This window comes from Pocillopora verrucosa, chromosome 1, assembly GCF_036669915.1.
Source record: "Pocillopora verrucosa isolate sample1 chromosome 1, ASM3666991v2, whole genome shotgun sequence".
In the NCBI taxonomy this organism is placed as follows: Eukaryota; Metazoa; Cnidaria; class Anthozoa; order Scleractinia; family Pocilloporidae; genus Pocillopora; species Pocillopora verrucosa.
The window spans coordinates 19711773-19737563 of record NC_089312.1 but is presented as its reverse complement, the minus strand read 5'-3'; the positions used below and the strand labels follow the sequence as shown (position 1 = coordinate 19737563).

At 38.6% G+C, this 25791-nt stretch overlaps 3 protein-coding genes and 2 long non-coding RNA genes across 7 annotated transcripts; 3 read left to right on the top strand and 2 right to left on the bottom strand.

The window, feature by feature from the left end:
• Positions 1 to 1225: 1225 nt before the first annotated feature.
• On the top strand, positions 1226 to 2690 carry LOC131788874 (rhodopsin, G0-coupled-like). The gene is made up of 2 exons (XM_059105972.2): positions 1226 to 1293; positions 1365 to 2690. Exons 1-2 carry the CDS (start codon positions 1291 to 1293, stop codon positions 2472 to 2474), a joined length of 1113 nt encoding a protein of 370 aa, XP_058961955.2. The 5' UTR covers positions 1226 to 1290; the 3' UTR covers positions 2475 to 2690.
• A 1827-nt stretch (positions 2691 to 4517) lies between these two features.
• On the top strand, positions 4518 to 8934 carry LOC131788789 (galanin receptor 2a). Of its 2 annotated transcripts, none has more exons than XM_059105884.2 (3): positions 4518 to 4758; positions 5640 to 5857; positions 6927 to 8934. In XM_059105884.2, exons 2-3 carry the CDS (start codon positions 5650 to 5652, stop codon positions 7691 to 7693), a joined length of 975 nt encoding a protein of 324 aa, XP_058961867.2. In that variant the 5' UTR covers positions 4518 to 4758; positions 5640 to 5649; the 3' UTR covers positions 7694 to 8934. The 2 variants fall into 2 exon arrangements, with proteins under 2 accessions (XP_058961867.2, XP_058961868.2); XM_059105885.2 differs by lacking the exon at positions 4518 to 4758 and adding an exon at positions 5210 to 5389.
• A 1838-nt stretch (positions 8935 to 10772) lies between these two features.
• Positions 10773 to 11794, bottom strand: LOC131788876 (melanopsin-like). The gene has a single exon (XM_059105973.2). It carries the CDS (start codon positions 11792 to 11794, stop codon positions 10889 to 10891), a length of 906 nt encoding a protein of 301 aa, XP_058961956.1. The 3' UTR covers positions 10773 to 10888.
• A 1465-nt stretch (positions 11795 to 13259) lies between these two features.
• Positions 13260 to 19812, top strand: LOC131788845 (uncharacterized). The gene is made up of 3 exons (XR_009340552.2): positions 13260 to 13512; positions 19124 to 19317; positions 19679 to 19812. It is a non-coding gene; the product is annotated as an uncharacterized lncRNA (long non-coding RNA).
• A 461-nt stretch (positions 19813 to 20273) lies between these two features.
• On the bottom strand, positions 20274 to 24122 carry LOC136282691 (uncharacterized). 2 transcript variants are annotated; one of them, XR_010718363.1, is made up of 4 exons: positions 23734 to 24122; positions 23552 to 23621; positions 20599 to 21005; positions 20274 to 20407 (listed from the first exon to the last, which is right to left on the bottom strand). It is a non-coding gene; the product is annotated as an uncharacterized lncRNA (long non-coding RNA). The 2 variants fall into 2 exon arrangements; XR_010718362.1 differs by having other exon boundaries at positions 20599 to 20682.
• Positions 24123 to 25791: the final 1669 nt, after the last annotated feature.

Genomic DNA, 25791 nt, shown 5'->3' with positions numbered 1-25791 from the left:
TTTTCACTTATTTCTTTCCATTCTTCCATCCTTTCATTCTTCTATCCTTCCATCTTTCCATCTTTCTATCTTTCCATCCTTCCATCCTTCCATCCCTCTATCCTTCTATCCTTCCATCCTTTCTTTACATCTATTATCCATCCATTCCTCCATTGATCGGTCAAATTTCCTTTAGTCCATCATTAGTGACTTGCCTAAACAAACAACATACAACGGACAGGCGAACTCTTTCCATCCATCCAATCATTCATGTTTTCCCCTTCTGCAATAAAACAATCCAAGGACAATAGTCGATTTTCTCTGCTAATAAGTGTCCTTTTAGGTCCTTTTACACTTAAAGAAACGGTTGTTCCCTAAAGGACTCCCGCTAAGAAGAGACATGGTATCAAGAAGTCAATTATTTATTTGTCAAGTCTTGTCTAGACTGGTCATAAAGATGAAGTAATTCTAAGGCTCTCCTGATAGTGTCAGTTTTCAGAGTTGTCGAAGTTGTTTAGGTAGCACGGAACCATTCACAGTACTTGTGCAATTGATGGATGACTTTTACCTTATGTTGTCTACTGATAAAAAGCACAATATATCGAACATACCCAAAACTGCGCAATATATCACTTCTCATTTCGTGGCTTAATATATTGTTCAGAAATAGCATTTGACTGCTTCATTTAGGTGCTCGTAACCCAAAGAGGTATCGAATTATAATCTTATGATGATCGAATTGGCAAGATATAACTTTGGAGTAACTTCTACTGGGAGAGTTCACAATTACATTCAACGTGAGAGAAATGTCATGAATTTTCTTCAACCTAACTTGAGGCAGCATTGAGAAAGGTGCAATAAACAATCGTGCCATGAACCGCCAAACGCAACACAGCCATAGCCTAATCATGCCCTGAAGTTTCCATCTGCATCACAGATTAGTGCCGTGAAAAATCATGTCGGTGCTTTTGATTAAATGTGAACGAAATTGGCTTGAGACAGATCACTTTCGATTATTTTACATTTTCACACGAAGCAACCAGATTTCGCGGGCGATAACGATCCAGATAACAGGTTAGATAAAAATTCAATTAAAGAGCTTTATATATTATCAAATCACTCCCACCGCAGGTCAAACTTTCGTAAATCTATTTTGGTTTGTTTTGTTTTCCCGTTCATTCTTCAGACAACACTTAAAAAACTGCTATAAATGCGCAAGTCCCTCAGAATTGGCTTAAACCACCGACCTTAAATCCAGGCTGCCTGTCTCTCTTTTTCAGCGCTAAAATTTATAGTTCGTGCATTGGCTGAATGGTAAAGATAATTTTTTCACCATTAATATTTCATTTTGTAAGGCCACAACGGTGTTCTTTTCATCTTCACAGCGACTGATATTAAAATCAACCGACGCTTCCAAACTGGGACACTCTACCTTAAAGGCTTTGTTGACGTTGGAGACCAAAAACAACATGGTACCCACAATCTTCGCGGTTTTTGCCGTGCTAGCTGCTGTTATCTGTGTGATAGGCGCTTCTTTAAATAGTCTCGTTTGCTTGGTGTTTTACAGAACCAAAAAACTTCTTAATGCCCCGAATATTTTTATTGCAAGTGTAGCTCTGGGTGATTTGTTATACTGTGTTACTTCTCTGCCGCTTTTAGTTGTCACAAACTTTCATGGCAGATGGATCTATGGAGACTATGGATGTAAAGCGACAGCTTTTGTTGCCACGTGGAGTGGTCTCACTTCAATTATGAACCTGTCCCTTGCAGGATACGAGAGATACATTGCATTGGTGTTCCTTTATAAAAGTCAGCAAACTTTTACACGTAGGAGAGCAATTCGTGCTACGGTAGCTATGTGGCTGTACGCTCTGTTCTGGGCCACGATGCCCTTGTGTGGATGGTCGGGTTTTGAACCAGAAGGAGTAGGCACAAGTTGTTCATTAAGATGGAAATCTCGAGACAACTTGGACTTGTCGTACAACATATGTTTGATATTTGCTTGTTATGTGTTACCAGTGAGTATCATGATCGCTTCTTATTACAAATCATGCCGAGAAATAAACAAAGGGGCAAAACGAGCAAAAAAGACGTGGGGAAAAAAATCGCCCTTCACAAAGAAAGCCCTTGAAATGGAACGAAAGATGGTAATACTCTTCGGGGTAATGACCGTAGCATATCTTGTGGCCTGGACGCCGTATGCAGTTGTGTCTCTCGTAGCAATGATCGCTGGTCCTGACGTCATTGGCGAAGTTACAGCATCTATCCCGGCATATATTGCAAAGTCATCAGTCTGTTATAACCCTATTGTTTATGTTTTTCTGTACAAGAGGTTACGTCGGCGCATGATTGCTATTGTGCGGAGGCCCAAAGATTCATTTACTAGTAGTTCTCGGAACGAAACGCGCTCGGGTGACACCCTCAACCTTAAAAAGTTGTCCTATAAAAGAACAGAAGGAGATAAAATTGAAAATACGAATAATAATCCCAGTTGATTGAAACTTGTAAGTAGAGAACAATACGATTGGAATTGCCTTTAGCTATTGGCTTATTGCGTGGAGATTATTCGAAAGCAAAGATCAAGCAACAACAAGATATTCTGAGTAGAAAAATCTCGCACTAGATCTGGTCTTTGAGTGTCTCACCCTGGGACAACATTTTAAATTAGAGATTTCTAAATGATTGTTCAGTTTTTGAAATAATGTTTATACAGACGAGCCATGTGAAGTTCGTCCTCTACGTAGATGTAAATTAATTCAGTTCTTGTCTTCAGCCAGACTAGATCAGACTATACAATGAAACATGATAATTTAGTAATATAGAGAGAGTTGATAACGTAAATTGGCCACCGTAAAGAGTTTAAAAGCTGATGTTTCAAGCGTTAGTCCTTCATCAAAGCGATTGACGCAGTACCACAGTTTCTTTAAAAACTTAACCCCTTTATACAATAAAAAACTGACCTTAATGAAAATTGTTTCCTGTCGTCAAGGGACCTTAAAGGGTAAATGGACGGCAAAATCGCAAAAAAAATATAAATTAAAAAAATAATAAAATAAATTTATCTTCGGGAGCTTTAAATCCTGCTCCGAATGTCAACGATGATGATTTCGAAATATTCCGAGGGAGACTCCTTTTTATGGACGACGTTTTCTTTACTTGGCACAAGTTCCAAAGCTGGAAAGATTAAGCATTTTCCTAATTTTCCTAGTTTTCCTTACCTAGCTGCTCTATGTGATTGGTTAAAGTGAGTACTCAAACTACCCTGGCTTGGAAATGTTCTATATCAAACAGGGTATTATGCTGATCAAAGTAAATTTACAACAACATACTTGTACGAACGTGCGTACTGTCTTGTTGAACAGCAACAACACTTGAGGAGGGGACCACTGGAAAGTATTTAGGTTATGTAAGAGTAATTCCATTCTTCTCTGCTCTGTTTTTAAATACAGTTTAATGATTCATTCAAAAATCCCCCATATCAAGGGGAAAAGAACACAATTATTCAGAGAGCGTAAAGTCCATATAAGATTAGGATGACAATCAGTGCAAACAACGAGGTTAAGCAGGGTTATCGGTGAAATATCTACCTGTCAAGACCTTTGTACAATAATCTCTGCGTGATGTCGAGAGAGGGCACTGCAATTGACTTGTCTCCGGGGTGTAAAAAAAAACAGAAACAAACTAGCCTTTGTTTCTCAGATTTAATGAATCTTCTTGTCCTAGGAAAGCATTTTTTATGATTTGAGACATGCATGCCGTTTTATTTCAGGGCGTTCATCGGCCATATTTTGCGAGTATGAAATAGCTGTGGTTTGATTTCGTTGATTTATTCTTTCATCAAATGCGTAACAAATTTGCCTCACCTCATAGAGACTGCTTTTATCTCACAGCGCGAAGCAAAATCGACTACTGCTTCACAGTAAGCTTTTGGATGTCCAGTAAGCTCTGAAACTATGAATAGGCGATCATATGGCTTTGCCTGGGCAGTCCAAGGTAGTTCAGTCCAAAACGGAAGCAGCTCTTTTCATCAATTACCGCCTTTTTGAATATCATATGTCATTTCAACAGACTTGTGCAGTCATTTAAATAAATCTGCACATGCTTAATATAAACAGACGTCAAATTTACTGTTGCAAACAAAGATAGGACCAACAGTAATTACACGAGAAGCTTTCGGAAGCTGTTGCGAGTTTTAAGGAATACTTCTAGAATTTCTTCTATCTGTTTAACGTCTAAAGCATCGTAGGCTGGCTTCATCCTACAAATAAAATCACGTTCACGTGTAAGGACAAAAAAAAAAAAAAGGAAAAAAAAAAACACAAAATGAGCCGACATTGGTCTTGGAACTTGTAAAGTCCTCAGATAATCGGAAAACGTTTCCTAAAATCATTTGTTCCAGAAATTTGAGATCTAGGTACGAATGCTTGATGGTCATTTCATAATTTGTTTTGGATACAAGGGTATTCAAGAGGTCAAGTCGTATAAGGGATACTCATGACGCAAGTAAGGAAGGAGTCTGGAATCGAAGGAGACTGGGTTGTAAATTAGGTTCTTTTATTGCGTGTCTTTGAAGCCATCCATTTTCTCAGTTTTTTTTAGAGGTGGGTACTTCAGTCTTCGCATGTCTAACAACTACTTGCTAATCGTCCTCTTATCTCAGACGGAGACTTTTTAGAGACCTTCGTTAGTGAGACGAAACAAAAAGGGAAGATACGGTGTTCCTCAGTCCCAAAGATAGTTTCTGAAGTTATCGGAAAATTGCACAGTTAAGATTTCAAGGTGAGAGGGAAATTTTTCATGATCCATGTTCTAATTATTGAACATACAATAGCCATGTGTGTTGACGAGTTCTCGGTTGCTTAGCCTATAGAGAATCGTATATCGAAATCAAAACAAGCTGGGGTTCGAATCACCAACAGCTGACTTTCTTCGTCCCATGCATGTGAAAAATAATCATCTGTCTTTCTTCGACGCAAGAATTCAAATGCTGCCATCTTTCCCACTCTCTCTCTCTTAACATTAGTGATCCTTGTAACATGCTAGACGCTTGTCATATGAAAACCTTAAAAAAGAACGGTTAAGTTCCTCAACTCTTAACTCAGTTGGCAGGGCATCCAACAGTGTAATCGGAAGTTGTTGAGGTTTGAACCCCTACAAGGGAGTATTTATTACCCCACGAAGGCTCGTGGAAATATTATAATCTTCCTTACGACACACTTGTGGAGTTTCTAAATGAGTTTCAGTGTCACAACCCTATACAAAGAACAATGTTGGCATTTTTACTATACTAGATGTTCTCTATGGCCAGTAGCTTGAGAAACTAAAACAGCACTCTTTCATGCAAGTTTGGGAAACTACAGTACTGAATGATTACAGCAGAGTTTAGGTGTAGTTGAGATCTGGGGCCTAGGTGAGAAAAGTAAGGTAGAGCTTAATTTTCCCTAAGGAATTTCACGATTGTCCCATTAAAAAATGATTGCTTGTTCTTACAGCCGTGTATTGACGACTGGTTGTCATAATCTAATTATATACCGAGATTAATTTTGTGTTTTGTTTGAACAAGAACGTTTCACAAAACAAGAAAGAAAAAGTAAATGAGTCGTGTTTGGTACATGAATCTCTTGTAAGTAAGCAGCTTATCTTGATGAATTCTTTTACAGCTTACGAGAGATGGAAAACATCACTTCTTCTACCCCAACAGTACTAAAAGATTCGGAGAATTCGCATGTAGGACTTCAGATCGCGTTTAGCCTGATCGCAGCCACTTCGTCCACCTTCAATCTTTTGTTTTGTGTGATGCTTTTGAGAAACCCTGTCATGCTCAAGAAAGCTCATAACATCTTGTTGTTTAATTTGGCCGTCGTGGATATGTTGACAGGTCAGTACATAATCCGATGATTTGTCAACATTGAGCTATAAAGCACAAATATATTTTTTCCTCTGGTATTTCTTAAAGGAGAAGGGGTTATACATCACTGAAATGTTACATCGGAAGGCTCAATGAATAAATCACAAATCACTCCCTCGACAACTTCGATAGCTTATCATCGAGGCTCTTTCGGAGATTTTTTTTATGTAATGGATTGCTGCCAAAATAATTCTAAGGATAATGGATGAGCGAAATTGTTGCAGGGATAACAAAGATGGCAAGTTCATCTACAGATTAACTGTACTTGATTCTCAATTTTTCACTTTGATGATGTCTGCCAAATTAATTGAGTATCAATTTTTGATCTTTGATCAAAGAGGGCATAACTTTCATTTCAGTTGTTTCCGTTAACGTTTTCATGAACATGTGGTTTGACATCGGAATTGTAGCATCTCAGGGGCGCGATCTTCGGGTAAGAAACTCGCGCTTAATACATGAGAGCCGCTAAGCATGTTTATGAATTAAGTTTACGTGGTAGAGACTACGTTATTCAAAAGCCTCCTTGTCTTTAGACACTCCCTACCCCTTGTCCGGGGTAACGACGGCTGTTGTCTTTCTTAACATGTAACTAACTCACTTGATACTTTTAGGGAGAATGAAGAACTGTGTCCCTATGGCCTCGTGTTTTCCAAATAGTTCTTGATATATCTCTGTTAAATAGTAGTAAATGTTAATGTGCTGGAAAAAAAAGAGATGAAACATATGTTGCATTTTCACACCTTTCACTGAATCCTGTCCAGAAGGGCCAAAAGATCTGTAGTGCAGAGTTTTTAATGACTTATTTTGCAGTTGTCAGCTATGCACCTTAGAGATTCTTTTTCACGGATCTCCGCCTAAAGCCATTTTGTCAATCACTTAACAGTTCGACCGATTAAAAATTTCACGGTACAGTCTTTTAGCATGCGGTACCTTTTCATGATTTCATTAGCCATCAGTTGTGGAATCGTGTTTATTAACATAGTAATCACAATGTAATGGCTCACAAATGATGTCTCCTCATTTATCTGGTAACTTTCAGGTATCTTTATCGTCGCTACCCCTGGTTACGTCATCCTGAAGTCTTCTTACCCAGTCCCCCACGGAGCGGGAGGTGAAGTTTTCTGCCGACTTCTCAGCAACAGATATTTGTTGTTCGCCATGGGAAAGGTCTCCATCCTTCTCGTAGCCTGTTTGGCCATTGAACGATGGTTTTGCGTATTCAGACCAATGAAATATGAGACACACTTTAGCAGGAAACGTGTTTTAATATACGTAAGCGTTATGTTTATTGTAACCTGCATTCTCTCGATGAATAAGTTTTTCGAAATAAGCCTTTCTGGAGAGAAATGCGTCACGAAGAAAGCGCCGTATGGTAAGGAAGGAACGCGTGCTTTCATTGTCACGTACAGTGTAATTACTTTTTTTATTCCGTGTCTCTTGACATGGGTTACAATTGCTGATATAGCAGTCCATCTCCCATCCTCCCTAAGTCGAAGCGCCATTGTTGAGACCGAGCGCAAGGTACAAAAAGCTCTTCTGCGCATGTGCACTTTAGCAGCAGTCGCTCTAACATTCTGCGGTTTGCCTGCTCAAACCATTTATACCCTGAGTCCTTTTGGGATCACAAAGATTGGTAGCGCGTTACACAAAGCTTTCAATGTCCTTGTGCTTTTCAATTCTTGCATGAATCCCTTCATTTATTATTTCACTAACAAGGAATATAGAAAGGCGTTTAAAGATCTTCTCGGATGCAAAGGAAAGCAGAGTGGAAGAGACTTGGAGTTAGAGACTCAAGTCACTGGATAAGTAAATTTATTTAGGGATGTGTACATAATGATCTTTTTTTGGCTTTGTAAAGGCAAAAAATCAACATACGAGGGCGAAGTTAGAGAGAGGGGGGGCTTTAGTCGCACGAGAGCCGATACCTCGTTTTGACAATAATTGAAATGTCAATAACAAGCTAGTGAAAGCTTACCTCTTTATTTTTCTGGAAAATGCTGCTTCCCCCCTGATGGGAGGTACTACATAAGAGGGGTGTTTTTTCCAAGAACACACGGGGGGGTGGCGGGGGGCTTGTGGTGTCTTAGACGGCTCCATTTTTCAAGAAAAAAAAGTGTAATTTATGATGATACAACATCCTAGCACCATATTCTCAAACGTCAGTAAGGGGAAAGTGTAAGACTCTTAAGTAAATCCTAAGGCGCCAGAGTCCTCTGTCGTCTTAGCATTGGTTAAAGCCCCGAGGAGAGGAGGCCTCACTCTTTAAGAGAAATGATTCGTTTTCAGGGACAAGAATACTACAGCATTTGAAGAACGCAATAATAGTTCCGAGCCCTTAAACTGTGTCTTCGCTCTCTAAGTGCTTTCCCGATTTTATTATAGTTTCCAACGACTCGTCAATTATGTTTTTGAAATAGCAAAGCTAAGTTTACTATAAATCTGTACTTTTCTTCACTTACATTTTATGATCATAATGCTATATGAACCTCCATGCTTATTATATTCTATTATCTTTCTTACATATTATCGTATAAACTGTACATATATTGTAGTCGTAGTCGTGATTAGTCGTATTTTCATGAGAGTTTAACAAACAATATGAGCCACTTTAGCCTGCGTAAAGTTTTTATTATCTTTACAGATTTCATTACTGAGTTCCAATGTGACATCATATAGGCGCGTTTCAGATCAAAAATGAAAATGCATAGACGAACCGCAAAAACAGTTGACTAGGCTACGGGACGCCCGTAATTTTTTTCGCATGATGCTTCAAGATTAAGTCTACGTGCGCCTACCGTGAGACAATGATAACGATAACCTTCGATAAAATAAATCTTTGTCTTACTATAAAGTTTCGCTGGTGATATCTGACTCAAGGCAAGTGTAAACAGCACTGACCTCCATATCTTCAAACATGACCATTAAACATAGAAGGAGCTACGCAAATTTTCTCTTGTGGGTGGGCACAAGATCAGATTTAATCAGTGAAGAAGTATGCTTTCGGAATTAAATGAACCTTGTTTAGGAATGCTTGTATCTTATCTTCCTCTGCTTTAGTCTCTAATAGAGACAGATAATTTTCATTAAAAGTTGTAAACTTATCTTTATCTTATTCTGCATTTCAGAGAGATATCTTAAATATTTCTCACGAGTTAGATTTCAATATGACTCTTCGTTACCGTTAGTACATCTATTATAGGGGGGGAAAGGTGACCTAGAATCAGTCCAAATGGTGGATTACTATGGAGTCTTGTGAGCGACTTCGCGCTGAAAAGACGGTTGACGATGACAACGAAAAATTAACATGCAAGCTCTATTGTTTATTGTAACTTGACCGCCGGATCATCTCACCATAAATTATTGTCGGAGTTAAAAGGTTATGACCTCATACACTCTTCGTTGACTGTTTGCCTTATTGTTTTGTCTAAAAGCGTCATTAATCCAACATTGTTTATTGATCTTACGACATAAACAGCCGCAGATAACGCGCGTTTCATTTTCTGATGAAAGTCTGTCAGCATTATACTATTGCTTATTGATCGCTACTTTCATGTAATACAGTTGTTTTTCATATTACTTCCTGTTTATGTGGAAAATATCCATATAGGACTGAAATTGAGTGAAACAAGTTGGCCTTCATTAAATGGAGACGTCAAAAAGCATGCATATCACCATTCAAAGTCGTGCTTGTAGCCGAGCTCACTAATTCAGTGTTTTGAGATACTTCCCTAGATTTCAAACACTTGCAGTACAAGCAAAGTAGGTTAACCTTACCTGAAACTAATAATCTCTTTTTTTCCAGTCTAAAAATGATCGAAACGTTAAAAAAATAAAGCTATGCCCGTGTGCAAATAAGGTGACAAGGCCTGTTGTATTTTAACTTTAAAGTTCCCGTCCGGTTTAGCTGCCAGTCTACTTGCCGACAGTCCGTACAACAACACGTCAAACTGATGGAAGAAACTAAGCATATTTGTCCTTTTAGACTCTAACATACAGGAGTAAGAGTAAGAGAGACGAAAAACAGACACGTTTTTCAGTTTTGTCCCAACGGTAAAGTTTGTAAATTTGTCCGAGCTGTTGTCACCATACTGTAACAGTGCGTGGCACATTTTGCTTTGATGATTCAATCGAAATGTTAATCTGTATTGGCGCATTGGAAAGTGTTGAAGCCAGATAAAGACCCAGTCACCGCAGCTTTACACGGGACACATATGTAAAGGCCTAGACTTTGATGACTATTTCGAGTTTTGTAGAGGTAAAAAAACTAGAGCCAACCATCCATACAAAATACAAACTAAATTAGCTAAAGTTAACTCCCTTGAGTACTCCTTCTTCGTGAGAATCGTCAAAGACTGGAACGGTTTGTCAAAACATCTCTTCACTGACGAAATTAGCGCAAACAAACTTAAAAAAGGCTTAAAAAGATGGATGAAGATTTATTGACACAGAAGCTCATATTTTAATTGTATATATTTTCATTTTAAATATCATTCTTACTGTACCATTTTGTACCTGCACTAATGATTTTTACGCGCGTTTTTTATATTTTTTAATATTTTTAAAGTTCAGTTAGGGGACCTTTTATAGGGATAACCTCACGGTCCACCTTTTCAAATATGTGTCGTGTATTCATCGTGTATCGTGTATACATATATGTATTAGAATAAAGTATTATTATTATTATTATATCTGTACTTGTCCTTAATCTCAAAAGAATTTCCTCTAGCTCAAAATGGAACATGCGGACGTTAATTCCAGTAAGGCTGTGGTTATTCTAGTGCTTATATGCGGGACCAATCAAACCAGCATGATCCTTCTTCATTGCCGAACATAGGGGGAGGATGTGGAGGGCGACCATGGGGCAGCGGCTCCTATTTGTCGGGATTGTTCTAAAATTTTCTTTCGAGTGGTATTTTGGTATCGCCCTAGGGCTGTTGTACCTGTGCCAAAGACCTTTCAGCCTTACCAATAAATGCGAACCAATGATTAATTGTCACTACACTACCTCGCACTCCGTATAATGCATTTGATCTGCCGCCTCAATCTCTTGTTCCGAAAAACGTAAATTATCGGGTTGATACAATATGATGATTTAGCAAGATATGCTGGGATAGATGCTGTCACGTCACTGATGACGTAGGGTCCACCAATCATCGATATAAGCGAAACTGTTGCATATGGAGTCCAGGCCATGATAAATGCCACGGTCATTATTCCAAAAAGGATGAGCATCTTGTGTTTTACTTCAGTAGCTTTTCTTGTGAAGTTCGACGACTTTCCCCAAATGATTTTTGCCCTTCTTGTTCCCGCAACAATTTCTTTGCAGCATTTAAAATATGAAAAGCCCATTACGCACACAGGCAATAGATAGCTGGCGAATATTAGGCAAATATTGAAGGTCAAATCAATTTTTTGACTCGACCTCCACCTCAAGGCACAACTTGTGCCAACACCCTCCTGTGCATACCCTGACCATCCACACAGGGGCATAACACTCCAGAACAGGGAATACGACCATAGTGCAACTGAAATACGGACAGCTTTTTGAAAGGTGATAGTTGTGCGGCTTGTAAGAGGAAACGCTAAAACGGTGTATCGCTCGTATGAAGCAGCTGCCAAATGCATCATTGAGACCAGCCCTGAAAAAGCCGTAATAAATGCAGCTGCTTTGCAACCTTTTTCTCCATAAATCCATCTCCCATAGGCGTTTGTAACAATGAGAAGTGGTAATGTGGTCGCTGAATAAAGCAGATCACTTGCGGCGACACTTGCGATGAACACGTTCGGTGGAGTGCGAAATTGTTCGTTTTTGTAAAACACCAGGCAGATGAGGAAGTTTAAAACCACACCTGGAATAAAGATAACCGCAGACGCAACGGCAAAAGCGATGTAAATTGTGTCAACCATCTTTGCAGCGTAAATTGCAGTTGAAGGAGATGAAAGATAAATGGTTGTCACAATTGCTTCCGTAATGGCAGAACGTTCATGGGTCAGAGTTCGGATTTAATGACACTAAGAGCAGCTGCTATTTCTGTTGGGATGATCTGATTGGATGATGGAAGTCGAACTTAGATAACAGTGAGATCTGATGCTCTTATCCCAGAACGACTAAGTCATAATACTTTTAGCTTGACACTGAAGACGTTTCACCAAATATAGGCAACCTCGAAATCTTGAGACAAGGTTGCTGAGGATCTTTAATTTACTCCCTGACCGTCTTAATGCGATGTTTAAAATAACCGGACCAAACTGCATACATAATTGTCTCGTAGACCCCGCGTCTATTTTTCATCTGGCGAATTCTGAACTGATACAAATCATTCCAAATTTTTTACAAGAACTTCTAGTAATTGAAAACTCATTTATTTTTCTTCCTGTGGGTTTTACAAATGGATCAACAAGAACTATCTACTCCTTCATGGTTAAGGTATCGATATTATACGGTGAAAAGTTTCAACAAGATAATGATATCGGATGTTATTGATATGCCTTACCAATGATGTTCATCTCGTAGTTGAGGCTATCTTTCATGAAGCTTGAATAGCTTCTCGCCCTCGACTTCTTTCAAAATAATTGCCCTTAACTAAAACCAACGAAATAAATCTTAACCTTTCGGGACCGCAAGTCTTTTATACGTTTCTTGCTACCTTCTTTCACCTTATTCTCATCGCCTTCTCCCTAAAGGAGAGCACTCGATCGCAGGTAAAAAAAGAAAGCAAAACAAAGTAAAACAATATTACTGTTGTTTTAATTTGCGATCGTGCCTTGTAATATTTTTCGTTTTAGTTTCAGTAGGTGTTGTTTGCTTTCAAACAGGCTTACGGAGCGATCTTTTATTTCCTTTCAGCCAAGCGGGAGTCATTCAAATCCCGCTTGGCTGAAAGGAAACGGAAGAAATTACTACGTGGGTCTGTTTGTTATTCATTTCCTTCCGTTGAATTTGCCGCCGGTACAAATGTACTTCTTACAAAAATTATCCATTATCCTTCTTCTTGAATATTTCGTTCAATATAAAATCTAATTCCTGATTGGATCATTCGAATTTATTGATCAACAAAATCGCAGTTTTTGGATCCAAAGGAAGTATTTAAAAATATCACAATTACTATAAAAAAATAACCGTTTTTCCACATGAAGTCTGAAAGATCAAAACGGCGAATATTCTTGACTTGGAAACTTAATAAATGTTGAACCCTCTTCCTTGCCTGTCTTGAGTAAGTAGTCGTGTGTTAAGAAATGTGATGAAAATATTAGATGACCTACATGACGGGAGCCTCTTCCTCGAAAGTGCGTAAAAACTTACGTGTTTCCGCGCTGTATCTGCAATTTCCCGCGTTTTCGTGCATTGTTGTTTGTGAAACGTGCGCGTTCACTCGTTAGGAATGGTTGAATCCAATATGGTGGGACATGGCCGTCGAAATTGGCAGTAGATGTTGTGGTAACTGCGGGGAAATTATAGTTTGCTTCAGCACAAGGCTCGGAACTGAATAGCCCCTCAGCTTCTCTGCAACTTTCTATCGCTCAGTGATGTTTAGAAATAAGATGGAAGGAAGAGAGGCCGCAAAACATAGAAATGAAGACCATGTTTCCCAAGTACATGCCAGATGTCAACTTGTCAGCAAGAGGTAAGTAAAGAAATCTTAAAAAAACCACAGGTTTTTTTTCATCATTTTATCTGTCTAATATTTAATGTTATTGGCTAAGCTGGCTCAAAATGGGTGAAATATTTTGCGAAGGAGATTGCTGCAAATTTCATTCTGGGTACCTCTGGACATGTGGTGTTGTTGTGATAGGAGCTTTTTCAGGCGTGAATTTCAATGTAGTTTTTTCGTATGGGGTAGAAACTCATTCGGTAGATCCTTCGGTCACTTTCCGTGAACATTTGAGGTGATACTTCGGGGTTTGGCGTCACGAAATGCCCCCTCCCCTGATGATCCCAATGAAAGGCTGTATTCTTTTCCGTTGTTTTACCTTCTAATGCCTTGGTACAGCTTCAAATCATTACATCTTACAAACAATTAAAACCTGCTTTTGAGGCCTTTGCTAACTTCCTTCCCATTTCCAACTTCATGCTTATGTCTGAACTTACTGAAAAAGTGGTAGCTTCACATTTGATTGAACTTGTCTTTATGAGATCTTTCTATCAACGTATTGTTGAGACTGCTTTAGTCAGAGACTATAATTATGTAATTTTAGATATTGTTGTTGTAAACACTGGCAGATAAGCTGCACTCGAAGATAAACTGCAACCTGAATTTGGCAACTCAAATTTTGGAAAAGAAGTTTTTAAAAATTGAAAGAAATCTCAAGTAGAGTCTTGAGAAAGTTGCTTTATATTGGTTGCTTTTTTTAACTTACACCTGTGTAAACTCTCTAACATAGAAAACAGAGAATAGTTTTAATCCTTACCTACAATTTTAGCTCTAATTGTATGGACATCATATCAACCAATTTGACTTATATTTGATCTTACTCTGGTATTGTTCAAAGTGTTACTTGTCATTTAAACAATTGTAATTCACTGCTCATTGGTTCACCAAAGTAGCTGATTCAAAAGCTTTAGTGCATTAAAAAAAAACTGCGCTGCATGCCTTGTGTAACAAAGAGAGACGTGCTCTTTTCTGTTGTAAAGCACACAGAAGTGGCTAGAGCATGAAAGAAGCTGCTTCCTAGGTGCTTTACATCAGAACAGAGCACAATCAAGGCTTCTCTATTTTTTTCATAATGAAGAATCCACTAAATTCCCCACGCATTACTTTCAATTTTCAAAGCAAACAACAGTGTCATCAGTATGCTCTATACTCTCATAAAGCATGCTACAATAAGCCAATCAGGACCCTGTTGGAATGGTTCAAATAATCTGATTGGCTTTACAAAACTACAGCTGTCAAAAATGTCAACCATCAAATTTCATAAAACCATCAAAGTTCACTTTCTGTAATAGTTTACAAACTGAAATAGTTCAGCAGGTCAAATTTAACACTTTTTCCTGAAGTTTTCTTTAGTTTCTAATATAGAATCTGAAGGTGAAATTTTTAATGAAATTGGGCCAAATTGTGGCTCATAAAAACACACAAGTTTTTTCACATGACAATTAGAAAACAAACTGGTACCTGGCATGTTTACAAACCTTTGTTTGGTTCTTCTGTTGCTACTTGGCAGCTCACTTGTTCCAAAGTTTCACTTTCAATTCACAAAAAAAAGCTAGAGAGAAGTCCTAAGAAAGGTCGAACATAGTACAATTTGGCAGATGGTGTGACAGTTTTTAGCTCAGCTCTTTGCTCTATACTCTCATGGAGCACACTCTTTCAACTAACGACAGCACATGTTATATCCAAACTTAATCATGATAATAAACAGCCAAGGGCTGTGCACACAAGTCCAGTTTTGATAGACTTACACTGGCTGCCTGTAAAGCAGCAAATTATTTTGTAACTCTATTGCTTACATGCTAAAGTTTGAATTATCTAGCACCTGCATATCTCAGTCATCTATTGGTCCCTTATATGCCCTCTAGAAGTCTTAGGTTTCCAATAAGTATCTTTTAAAATTTCCAAGACCCACTTGAAAACCTTTTGGGAACAGGGCTTTCTCAGTTGCTGCACAAAGACTATGGAATGGTTTACCTTGCTAGATATTTTAACTTATGCATCAGTCAATGTCTTCAAATCCCTTTTACATTGATGTGTGTGAATGACTCATCTTTTGAGCACTATGAATGAAAAGTTTTATATTATCATCATTATTTTTTAATTGTTACTGGCTGTTTTCTGTAATTATGTGTCCTGCTTTTTATGTGAAGGGATACAGAGCATGATTTTTTTATTTCATATACCATTACAGAGATGAAATTGTAGAACTATTATACAACTGGGCCAGTTTAAAGAGCTTATTTTACAACACCTTAGTTTATTTGTCTAGGAGCTGGAAATATGACAGAGATTGACATTGTAACAACTACATTTGTGCTACCTCAAAAAAATTCATGGCATATTGTATACATACTATTGACACTTAAACCCATGATACAATTGCCAAAAAAGCCAAAGAATAGCTTGATGAAAAATGATATGGAGTGTAAGTTTAAGAACAGACTTAGCTCTAGATGTAATGTCCAGAATAGTATATAGATTGGTTGAGTTTTAAGTGGCAAACAGGGATTGCTTTTCATTAATACATTAAATAAATCATATGGTAAGTGATTAATTAAATGATTGATCAATCATATGAGAAATTATTATGGTTATGATTTGCTGATTTTCCTTTAAACCCAATTTTTTGTGAGGTGTCTTAGCTGTAGTGGCTTTACATTCCATGCAATCTGGTACGTTTGGTGTTTATTGCTGAGGAGATTGTATTATAGGAATGAGGGTGATGGACATTTTTTAAATACCATTTCCAGTGTATGCATCATATCATCACATCAGATTAGGTAATCATTTATAACAAAATAATGGTAAAATGTTTGCAGTAGCAAACAAAATAAATGATTAACTAGAATAAGAAGCTTGTAACAGTATTATTGGCTAACTTTTTTCTTAGCTGTCAGATCATGACTGGCTGGCTGCCTAGCTGGTTGAATGACAAAAACTGACTGAGTGGCCAGATGGTGGCTGTCTGACTGAATGTGAGACTTATTGACTGACTGACTGACTAACCTACCAACTGACTGACCAGCCAACTGGACTGGCTGCTTGGTTGGTTTACTGACTGGCTTGTAGGCTTATTGCAATTGACTGACTGGCTGGCTGGCTAGCTGACTGACTGATTGATTGAGTGATTGACTGACTGGCTGACTGACTGACTGACTGGCTGGCTGGTAGACTAGCTGACTGACTGACTGATTGATTGAGTGACTGACTGACTGACTGGCTGGCTGGTAGACTGGCTGACTGCTTGATTGACTGACTGATGTGCTGAATGACTGACCAATTGACTGACTGGCTGGCTGGTAGACTGGCTGACTGACTGATTGACTGACTTACAAATTGTCAATTGACTGATTGGCAGGCTGATTGGCTGACAGACTGACTGGCTGGTTAGCTGATTGGCTCATCAACTGACTGACTGATTGACTGTCTTACCGACAGACTAACTGGCTGACTGGCTGATTGACAGAGTGACTGACCGACTGACCTATCATGATAATCATAACTGACTTACTGATTATCCCATAATGTTCAACTTTGCATTGTTTTCCCACCTTTTAGTAAGTATGAATGTATAATGTATGTAATCTCATCATCATACATTTCCGCGTGCAAAAAAAAATGTATTTCGTAGTAAGCGACATTGATTTAAAAACTTTCGGTTCCACTGACTTAATTATGTGTACATTAGGTTGCATTTTTTTTAAAGGTTGGGCTGGGATTTGAGTAGATGAAGTATGAATTACGGAATTAAGCAGGAATGACACATCCTAGAGTTGGCTAAATGCAGCATTCGAGGACGGTTTTGAAATGCGCACAGTTTGTAAATAATGAGTGCTTTTGCACCGAAAATTTTTTTACTCCAACATTGTTTTGTCTCTTTAAGACGTTTTGATTCCATTGCTCATCCGAAGTTTCAAGATGCGAAACTTAGTGGGAATAGTGCACTCTTCTTTTTCACAACGGGGGTCCTAAATTGCAAACATTTCCGTAACAAGCGAGTTCATCTATGAAAACTGATTGCAACGAAACAAGGGATGTTCATGGTGACTCATCACGTAACGGATGGGAGAATACCTCTCACTCCCGTCACCTATCAGATCGCAGGATTTGTTGCGTGCCGCCGGCTCACGAATTGAGAGAAAATGAAACAAGTTATCTTGGTGTATTTTGATCACAATTTTTCAACCGCACATAATTGCACATCATTTTGATCAAACTGTCTTTTTCAGTTAGACAATGGTTTCTATGAATATTTGAGTTATGGAGGAACATTTAATAATGTCAACCGGGATTGATGGTGTCAAGATGATATGTTGATTACAGCTAGTTAGAAAGCTCTACATCTCATTGAGTCTATAGTCCTAATTTACAAAAACCAGTTCAGAAGTTGGGTTTGACAGTGAGACTCTGTTCACTTATTTATCATCGTCAGTCATTCTAACCTCTTGAAACTGTTTGGATAAGTAGACTTTTGGTCAGATCTCAATAATGGCAAAAAAAAGTCCTATGATATCAGTGAATACAGTAAACGGTTTGAACCCGGGGTAACATGTAATAGTATAGTTTGATCGTCCGGGTTAGTGTAGTCCTGAGAAGGACTGCTGTCGGTAGTGGTGACTGACGTTTCGACAACCTGAGCGGAAGTCATCATCAGAGTCAAGTGAAAGGTTGTTGTCAGTCGAATGTTTTTTAGTCCGGTTTGTGTACACTGATTGGTCAGTTTTGCCGTGATGTTATTGGCTGTAAGACTCAAGTGGCGTAGGTCAGTCGTGATTGGTCGGTTTGGATCCGACCAATCATTCAACCTTTCACTTGACTCTGATGATGACTTCCGCTCAGGTTGTCGAAACGTCAGTCACCACTACCGACAACAGTCCTTCTCAGGACTACACTCACCCGGACGATCAAACTACACTTTTATAGATATCAGTGAAGTTAGGACTTAACAGCTCGAGAGATTGATCCTATCGCTAAGGACATACTAAAACTAAACTATGCAAAGGTCCAAAGTAACTGCAAGGTTTGGCTTCAATGAATTTCTTGGAATGTTAGCTTCCGCTGTTTTCGCTTCAGTCAGGCACACGTCAGTTTCTGTTATTGTTGTTATTTCATCAACATGTAGTTAAAGAGTTAGCTTCCGCTGTTTTCGCTTCAGTCAGGCACACGTCAGTTTCTGTTATTGTTGTTATTTCATCAACATGTAGTTAAAGAAATTAGAAAGTCAACCAGTCTATTCTAGCATTAAAAAATTAATTAAATGAAATGAAATAACGAAATTGTTTTTCATTTTATCAATAATTACTGAAAAATTTGCTTTACAGCATTTAGAATTGCAGAGCCATTTCAAATAATTACACGCTAAACGCAAGTTGTAATATGTTAATTCTATGCCAAGAGCAGAATTCACGCTACCCGAGGGATTTCACAGCACTTAGCTCAGGTTTCGCCCTTCTCTGATTTCTTTCCGTCGCTGTTTGCTTTATTTCATCAAAGAGATGCTGGGGGGGGGGGGGGGGTGTCTTTGCTGCAGTGCCCGTTCACAAAAAAAATACAGTTTACATTTGAAATCTTTAACTTTCTGCAGATTGCTGGTGGAAGCAAGCGATAAAGATTGGGCCTAAGAGAGCATCAAGAAGGAAAGGCATGAGAAATTTACTGTTTGTCAGAGGAACAAAAGCTGCTACAGTAATTACATCGAGAAAAGGCTCATCCTATACCGTTGAGTAAGGTTTGCTCGATAAAGAAGCCATTTCAAGACTGGCGTCGCGTGTTCCTCAGGTGATTCAATATATTTGTGTTAAGTAGTTTACTTCAGATTGTCATCGAGGTAAAAAAAGACCAGAAAGAGTATCTGCGTCCTCTCGTGGAAAACTAGAACATTTACTCTGTTAGCTTCAATGTTGTTGTTATTAAGGTTTTTACACTTTTACAGTAAAGTGAAACTGGTTTCGTAGTGTTCTCATTAGAATGATATATGGAAAAAAACGGAATAAGGCAATTATTTATAACCATTTATTCCTGTTTCTCCCTTTGCTTCCGATACAAGAAGACCATGAAGAGGAAGGAAAAAAAAAAAAAGGGGGTCAACGTATTTTATGGCTCAAATTTTTGGTCTTGATTTCTTTTCTCTCTTTTGCAGGTTTCTTCGACAACCCAGCGCTGGACACCAAGGCACACGATCACTTTAGGCATGAGACTAGAGACAAATATCAATCTTGGAAAGAAAGTAAAATTGGACCGACCCCCACTTCAGAGAATAAAATGAAAAATTGGGGGTCGATCCGTCCACCATCCCCCACCACACGCGCCTCTATTAGATGGTACTTAAAAGTTATCAATCTTGGAAGAAAGCCAAAAACGATTCCCAGTTCACCATCCACCAACACACCCGCATTATCCCTTACTAAGTTATCAACCTTGTGATACAAACATCTCTTAATACAGTTAAATAAGTTTACAGTACAATCTTTTTTCTCTACAATACAATCTTGAATACCACATTCTTGTGATTACAGTCTTATAACACAGTAATATTACAATAATTTTATACAGTTGTTTTTCTCCATCCGACCTCCCCCGCCGCACCCACCTCGTGCAGACAGATTTTTTAAGTCTTTGTAAAGATTGTCTACGTTGTGGTAGTAATATTTATTTCAAACGCATGCGTTTTGTCTAACCAAATGTCTGTCTTGATACACATGCGTATTACAAGATGTTTTAACCACAAAGTAGATAGCTTTTACAGGTACTAGAGAACTGCCTTTAGAGAACTGCCTGCCGGGAGTGACAGAACGACCTCAATTTATGCTTCCTATGGAAGGTTGACTAGTTTAGTCTGGTTTCTTGCGGTAGTCATTCTTCATGAAATCTACGAGAAAAAGAATGAAGAGCTTCGAATGAGCCACAATATAACAATATGATACACAATATATTCTTACTGTGTCCAAAAACAATTTCAAGTTTGTTCAATTGGACATTCGTTTATTTGGTTTAACTCTAACACATTGCGCGCACACACAAAATGAATATGTACGCAATAAAGCAATGTAGTAAACTCACCTCATTAACAAGTTTCTGTTCAACCGTAGTTAAGCTCAACACGCGTTTCCCATGACCTTTCTAAACATGTAACCGTCATGGGACCTGAAAGAGGAAATGAAGGCGCACAGCGTCGTCAAACAATATAGACTTTTCTTTCCTTTTTGAGGTGCACAAAGGTTTAACGTATATTGCAGATGTACATTGGAAAATCTCTCGAAATCGATAAACATTTGGACTTTCTAACAAAAAAGACGCAAAATTGAGAAAAGTCGTCTAAATTGTTTCTTTCCGATTATTTGCAAGTTTTAAAGTATGAAATATCTAGAATGAGTTATCCTTTAACCTTTTCTGAGATTTTTTTGGGCGATACCAACTCCTTAGTGGGTCAATCCTTAATCATCCATCTCTTGTCCAAAGTCAAACACCTAGACAGTATAGCCACAAACGCTAATCACTCGTATTTCAAACTTGACTAGAACAAACTTGACACATTGTTGAATACGGTAAAAGACGAATGTGACCAAACCAAATACGAAAACATGAAACCCAAAGCTAGATATGTCACGATATTTTTCGCACACTAGACAACTAACCAAATAAGTTACGCGCGAACAATAAATCTAGGATATGCAAAAAAAATATAACAAGTATAAAACTGGTAACTGACAAAGGACACTAATGAAGACGAGAAAATAAACATCTGACACGAAACTATGAAACTTCAACAATAACAAAAAATTATAATACAAATTCTTGCGCCTACAGACAGTCCAGTGTCCGAAACAGTTTTATTTCTCTTATTTGGGGACCAAGTCGTTGCATCACAGATCAAGACTAAGGAAGAGATTTGTTGGGTGACACCGACCCCTTTAAGGGTCAGCTTTAAGTCTCCCATCTCTTGTAAAAAGTCAAACACCCAATCAGTGCATAAAGACAGTCCAGTGTCCGAAACAGTTTTATTTCTCTTTTTTAGAGACCAAGTCTTTGCGTCGCAGATCAAGACTAAGAAAGAGATTTGTTGGGTGACACTAACCTCTTTAAGGGCCAGCTTTAAGTCTCCCATCTCTTGTGCAAAGTCAAACACCTGATCAGTGCATTATGACAGTCCAGTGTCCAAAACAGTTTCATTCCTTTTTTTTTTAGGGACCAAGTCTTTGCATTATAGATCAAGACTAAGGAAGAGATTTTTGGGGGGTGACACCAACCCCTTTAAGGGTCAGCTTTAAGTCTCCCATCTCTTGTACAAAGTCAAGCACCCGATCAGTGCATAAAGACAGTCCAGTGTCTGAAACAGTTTTATTCCTGTTTTCTAGGGACCAAGTCTTTGCATCACAGATCAAGACTAAGGAAGGGATTTGTTGGGTGACACCAATCCCTTTACGGGCCAGCTTAAGTCTCTTGGGCAAAGTCAAACACCTAATCAGCACACGAAGACAGCCCAATGTCCGAAACAGTTTTTTTTTTCCTTCATTGTTTGGGAACCAAGTCTTTGTATCACAGATCAAGACTAAGGAAGAGATTGTTTGGGCAACAATGCTGTTGTGTGTCAGCTTTAACCCTTCACTCCTTCACTGTTTAATCCCTGAGAGTGACTAGAAACTAATGATTGCTTTCAATATCGCCTATGATTCAAACACCATGGTTACAAAGATTAAGGAAATGATCACCAACTAAAGAAGTGCTTGATTGTTAAACACATTCTTCTTTTCTGCACTTTAAGAAATGTTTAGACAACAGTGAGGAGAATAGGCATACTGATGTTGGGTGTAAAGGCTTAACATCAGTATGCATATTCTTCATACTACTGCCTATACATTTCCTTGGGTTCAGACAAGGAGAATGTGTTCAACAATCAAGAGCTTCTTTAGTTGGTGATCATCTCCTTTATTCTCATGACCTTAATGTTTGATTCAGGGGTGATGTTGTATGGAGAAATTAGATGTTAGTCAATCTTAGGGTTAAAGGGTTATGTCTCCCATTTCTTCTACAAAGACATTCCTGTGTCCAATACAGGTTTTCCTTTTCTTTTTTATGTAGGAACAAACACAACTTGTGTCTATGTTCTAAAAGAATTGGTTCATGCTCTAACTGTGTGTAAATTGAGTTATGGGTGCACTTGGGAAGTTCAGAGAGCACTCAAAAAGCTAGAGTTACTTTCTGCTGCACCTTCAGTAACTCTTACCCTTCTCTGACGTACCCTCCTAACTTCTCTTGTGCACTAATAACTTGATATACACACACTAAGCATGAACCAATAGTTTAGTTAGTCATCAATGTTTAATTCCATGGCTAACTCAATTAATCAGTAACTTATTCTGTATTTCAGTGAATTGGTCAGTTGATCAGTCATTCACATGGCAAGTTTGTCAGTTAATGATACAGACAATTGATGAGTCCTACAGCAAGTAGGTCAGTTAATCTGTAAGTCAATGAGTCAGTCAGCACATAGGTCAGCCAGACAGTGAGCCTGTTGGTGAGTCCATCAGGGCATTTGTGACTCAGTCAATCAGCCATTCAGTACATGTGGTAAATATAGCCAGGTTGACCATCAGTGAATAAGTCAGTGTAGATGTATGCCATCAACAAGTTAGTAATAACAATTTTAAGTGATTGGTAGACTAGCTTTTCAGATAGGCTGTCAGTCTGGTTATCAGTTATCAGTATACCACTTAATCAATATGTTCATTAGTTTAACAATCAGTCAGTCAGTCAGTGCAACTCCAACACTTTTCTGGCACCATTCTGCCCTTAATTTTGATCAGACAAGACAGTGCCAGAGGTGAGATTACCCACAGAGCAACCAAGGAAAATGAATTGAATGAAATAATCTTGTGCAAAGAGTCTTGGAGTTATGTCAGAATTATTTACAATTATATCTAAATTAGCATAAATAATATGCATTCAGTAGTTAAAGTCGGATATGCTTCAATGATAAGATAAAGTACTATCCATCATTTTTTTGTTTACTTACCCGAAAAACTTCCTGAAATCCTTGCACTTGAGACTGAAATCCACTTCATTTTCCTCCCTTCATCAGCCATCTGCAATGTATCGTACAGAGAAGCTCATATTTGAAGTATATGGGAATTTTGAGATTTAAAGTCATTTTCCCTAAACGCTAATTACACGAAAAAAAAATTGAAAAAAAGTCACCTTATTTTTGATAGGCTCATACTGGTTCTCTGTGTCGTTATTTTCCCATCAGTGTGATTTCAGCATTTTTTCAACCGTTTTCCTCTGAATCTTGCAGTGGAATTGAGTTCGTGAGGATATCTTTGAGTGCAATTTTCGGCTTATTCAACATTTCTATGCAGGGAGTTTTCAATTGCCAAATCGGTGCTCCTCTTGGACTTCTCGTTTGCAAATGCTGCACGAGAAGTGTTCATCCCGCCTGTGAACAAAGTGGCTAATTACGTTGTAAAATAATTTGCAAGCCTGTAAACTGAGAAAGGAGAACAGGTTAGCTTACGTATGCAAAAGCTGGGCGACATTACCCACACAAGAATATTTTAAGTTTTGAAGCCGTAGCCAACATGGCCGCCAGTGAGTGATTGCTTCTCATGCAAAGATAATTGGGGAGGAGTGGGGCTGACTGAGACTGAGGATTGCCGAGGATTGCCTGGGATTGCCAAGATAAAGACCATTCACTTTTTTAAGGCTTTGAACTTAAGTCATGCCAACTATTCTCCCGTAGTTTGCTTGCAGTTTGTTTAAGCTTTCAGTTAACTTACCCTTCTTTGCTTCTTGTTACCTTCATTCATTCACAGGGACCTCTTGCAAACTAACGAGAAAGCGGCGAAACAGGAGATTTAATGAGCTGAACAATAGTTAAGCTCGTGTGTTTTTAAAACTGTGTACATTTCATTGCCCTCCCCTAAAGAAAACACAAAGTGAAATCACAAAATTGTGCGAGGTCTGAAAACAGGAATCCTGAAGGCTGAGACAGCGGTTATAAAATATTAATTCTTCTTGCAAAGAAGTTTTCCTGGGCTTTTTCTGTGGTTCCTTTAAAAAAGAAATGAATGGCTCGTTTAAACGCAGAAATAACGGACAAAAATTTGAACAAAGTGATGGCTCATGAAGCCGAAAAAAATTTCACCCATATTTGTTTATTACCGTGTCGCACTTCAACGGGATTTTCTCCTTGGCTACCTGAGTTGTCGTGTGCACGTTTTCAGCTGTTTCTATGGTTTCGAAACATTCGAAAAGCTGGTATCAAAATTTTTCCTTTTCATTTTATTTTTTTTTTGTGCGTTGAAGTGTGAGCTCAATAATTTCAGGGTATGTTAAGTCCGTTCCCGTATGGCTACGAATTTTTTCTCGATTTTGCAAATGAGTGCCCCAAGCCCCAATCTAAAGTTCTGTAGATGTTTTAAATTCAGTCTTGCTATGAGAATTTTCGTTTCCAGGGACCCTTCGGGAAACATCCTTTGTATCATGAGCACTTTCTTGTGGAAATCGAAGCGAACAAGAGTGGTGCTGTCGTAGATTTTACCCCATCTTTTTACATGTAACTCATTAAAGCTTTCCCAGCAAAACATAACTTACCCCTCCCCCCGTGCCTCCCTGCCTATGATTGGGCGATCCTTTCCTTACTAGTTAAGTCGATCGACGACGGTCGCAGAAGCGAATGACAGCTTATTAAGACAGGAAAGGCTATCGACACTGCTTAGGGAAAAATAAAGGTTGAGTTTCTGTACGTATCATGAGAGTGTCGGTCTAAGTGGAAACCTTGAAGGAGGAGGGGGCAGGGGCAAGGAGGGGGGCAGGGGCAAGGCAAGGCAAGGCATGACAAGGTTAACTACGGGAAGAATAGCCGGCTTTTAAATCATCCGGGATAGCAAAAAGGAAAGTCAACGAACTACGACGCACAACACTTCAGTGCTTTCCTCTGCTAAATCTCATTGTTACGTTATATGTTTCTGTAGTCATTAAGACAGTTCAACTGACACGTTGAAACTTGTTAATTCTTGGTTTCCCTCAGACAACGTATCTACATGCGAGCGATAAGTGAGCACCAAATGTCGATTGACGACGTCGGAAGCTGACTAATCGCCAGTTGTCCCTATAACGTGAGAAGCGAACGCTAACGGCATGAAAACGACAGGCGTCATGAGCACCCCCGAGCCAAGCACGTTCTCCGATCACAAAAAAATATGACGAGGTTCCGATTTATTTTACAGTTAGGATCCCTAACTAATACGATCGACG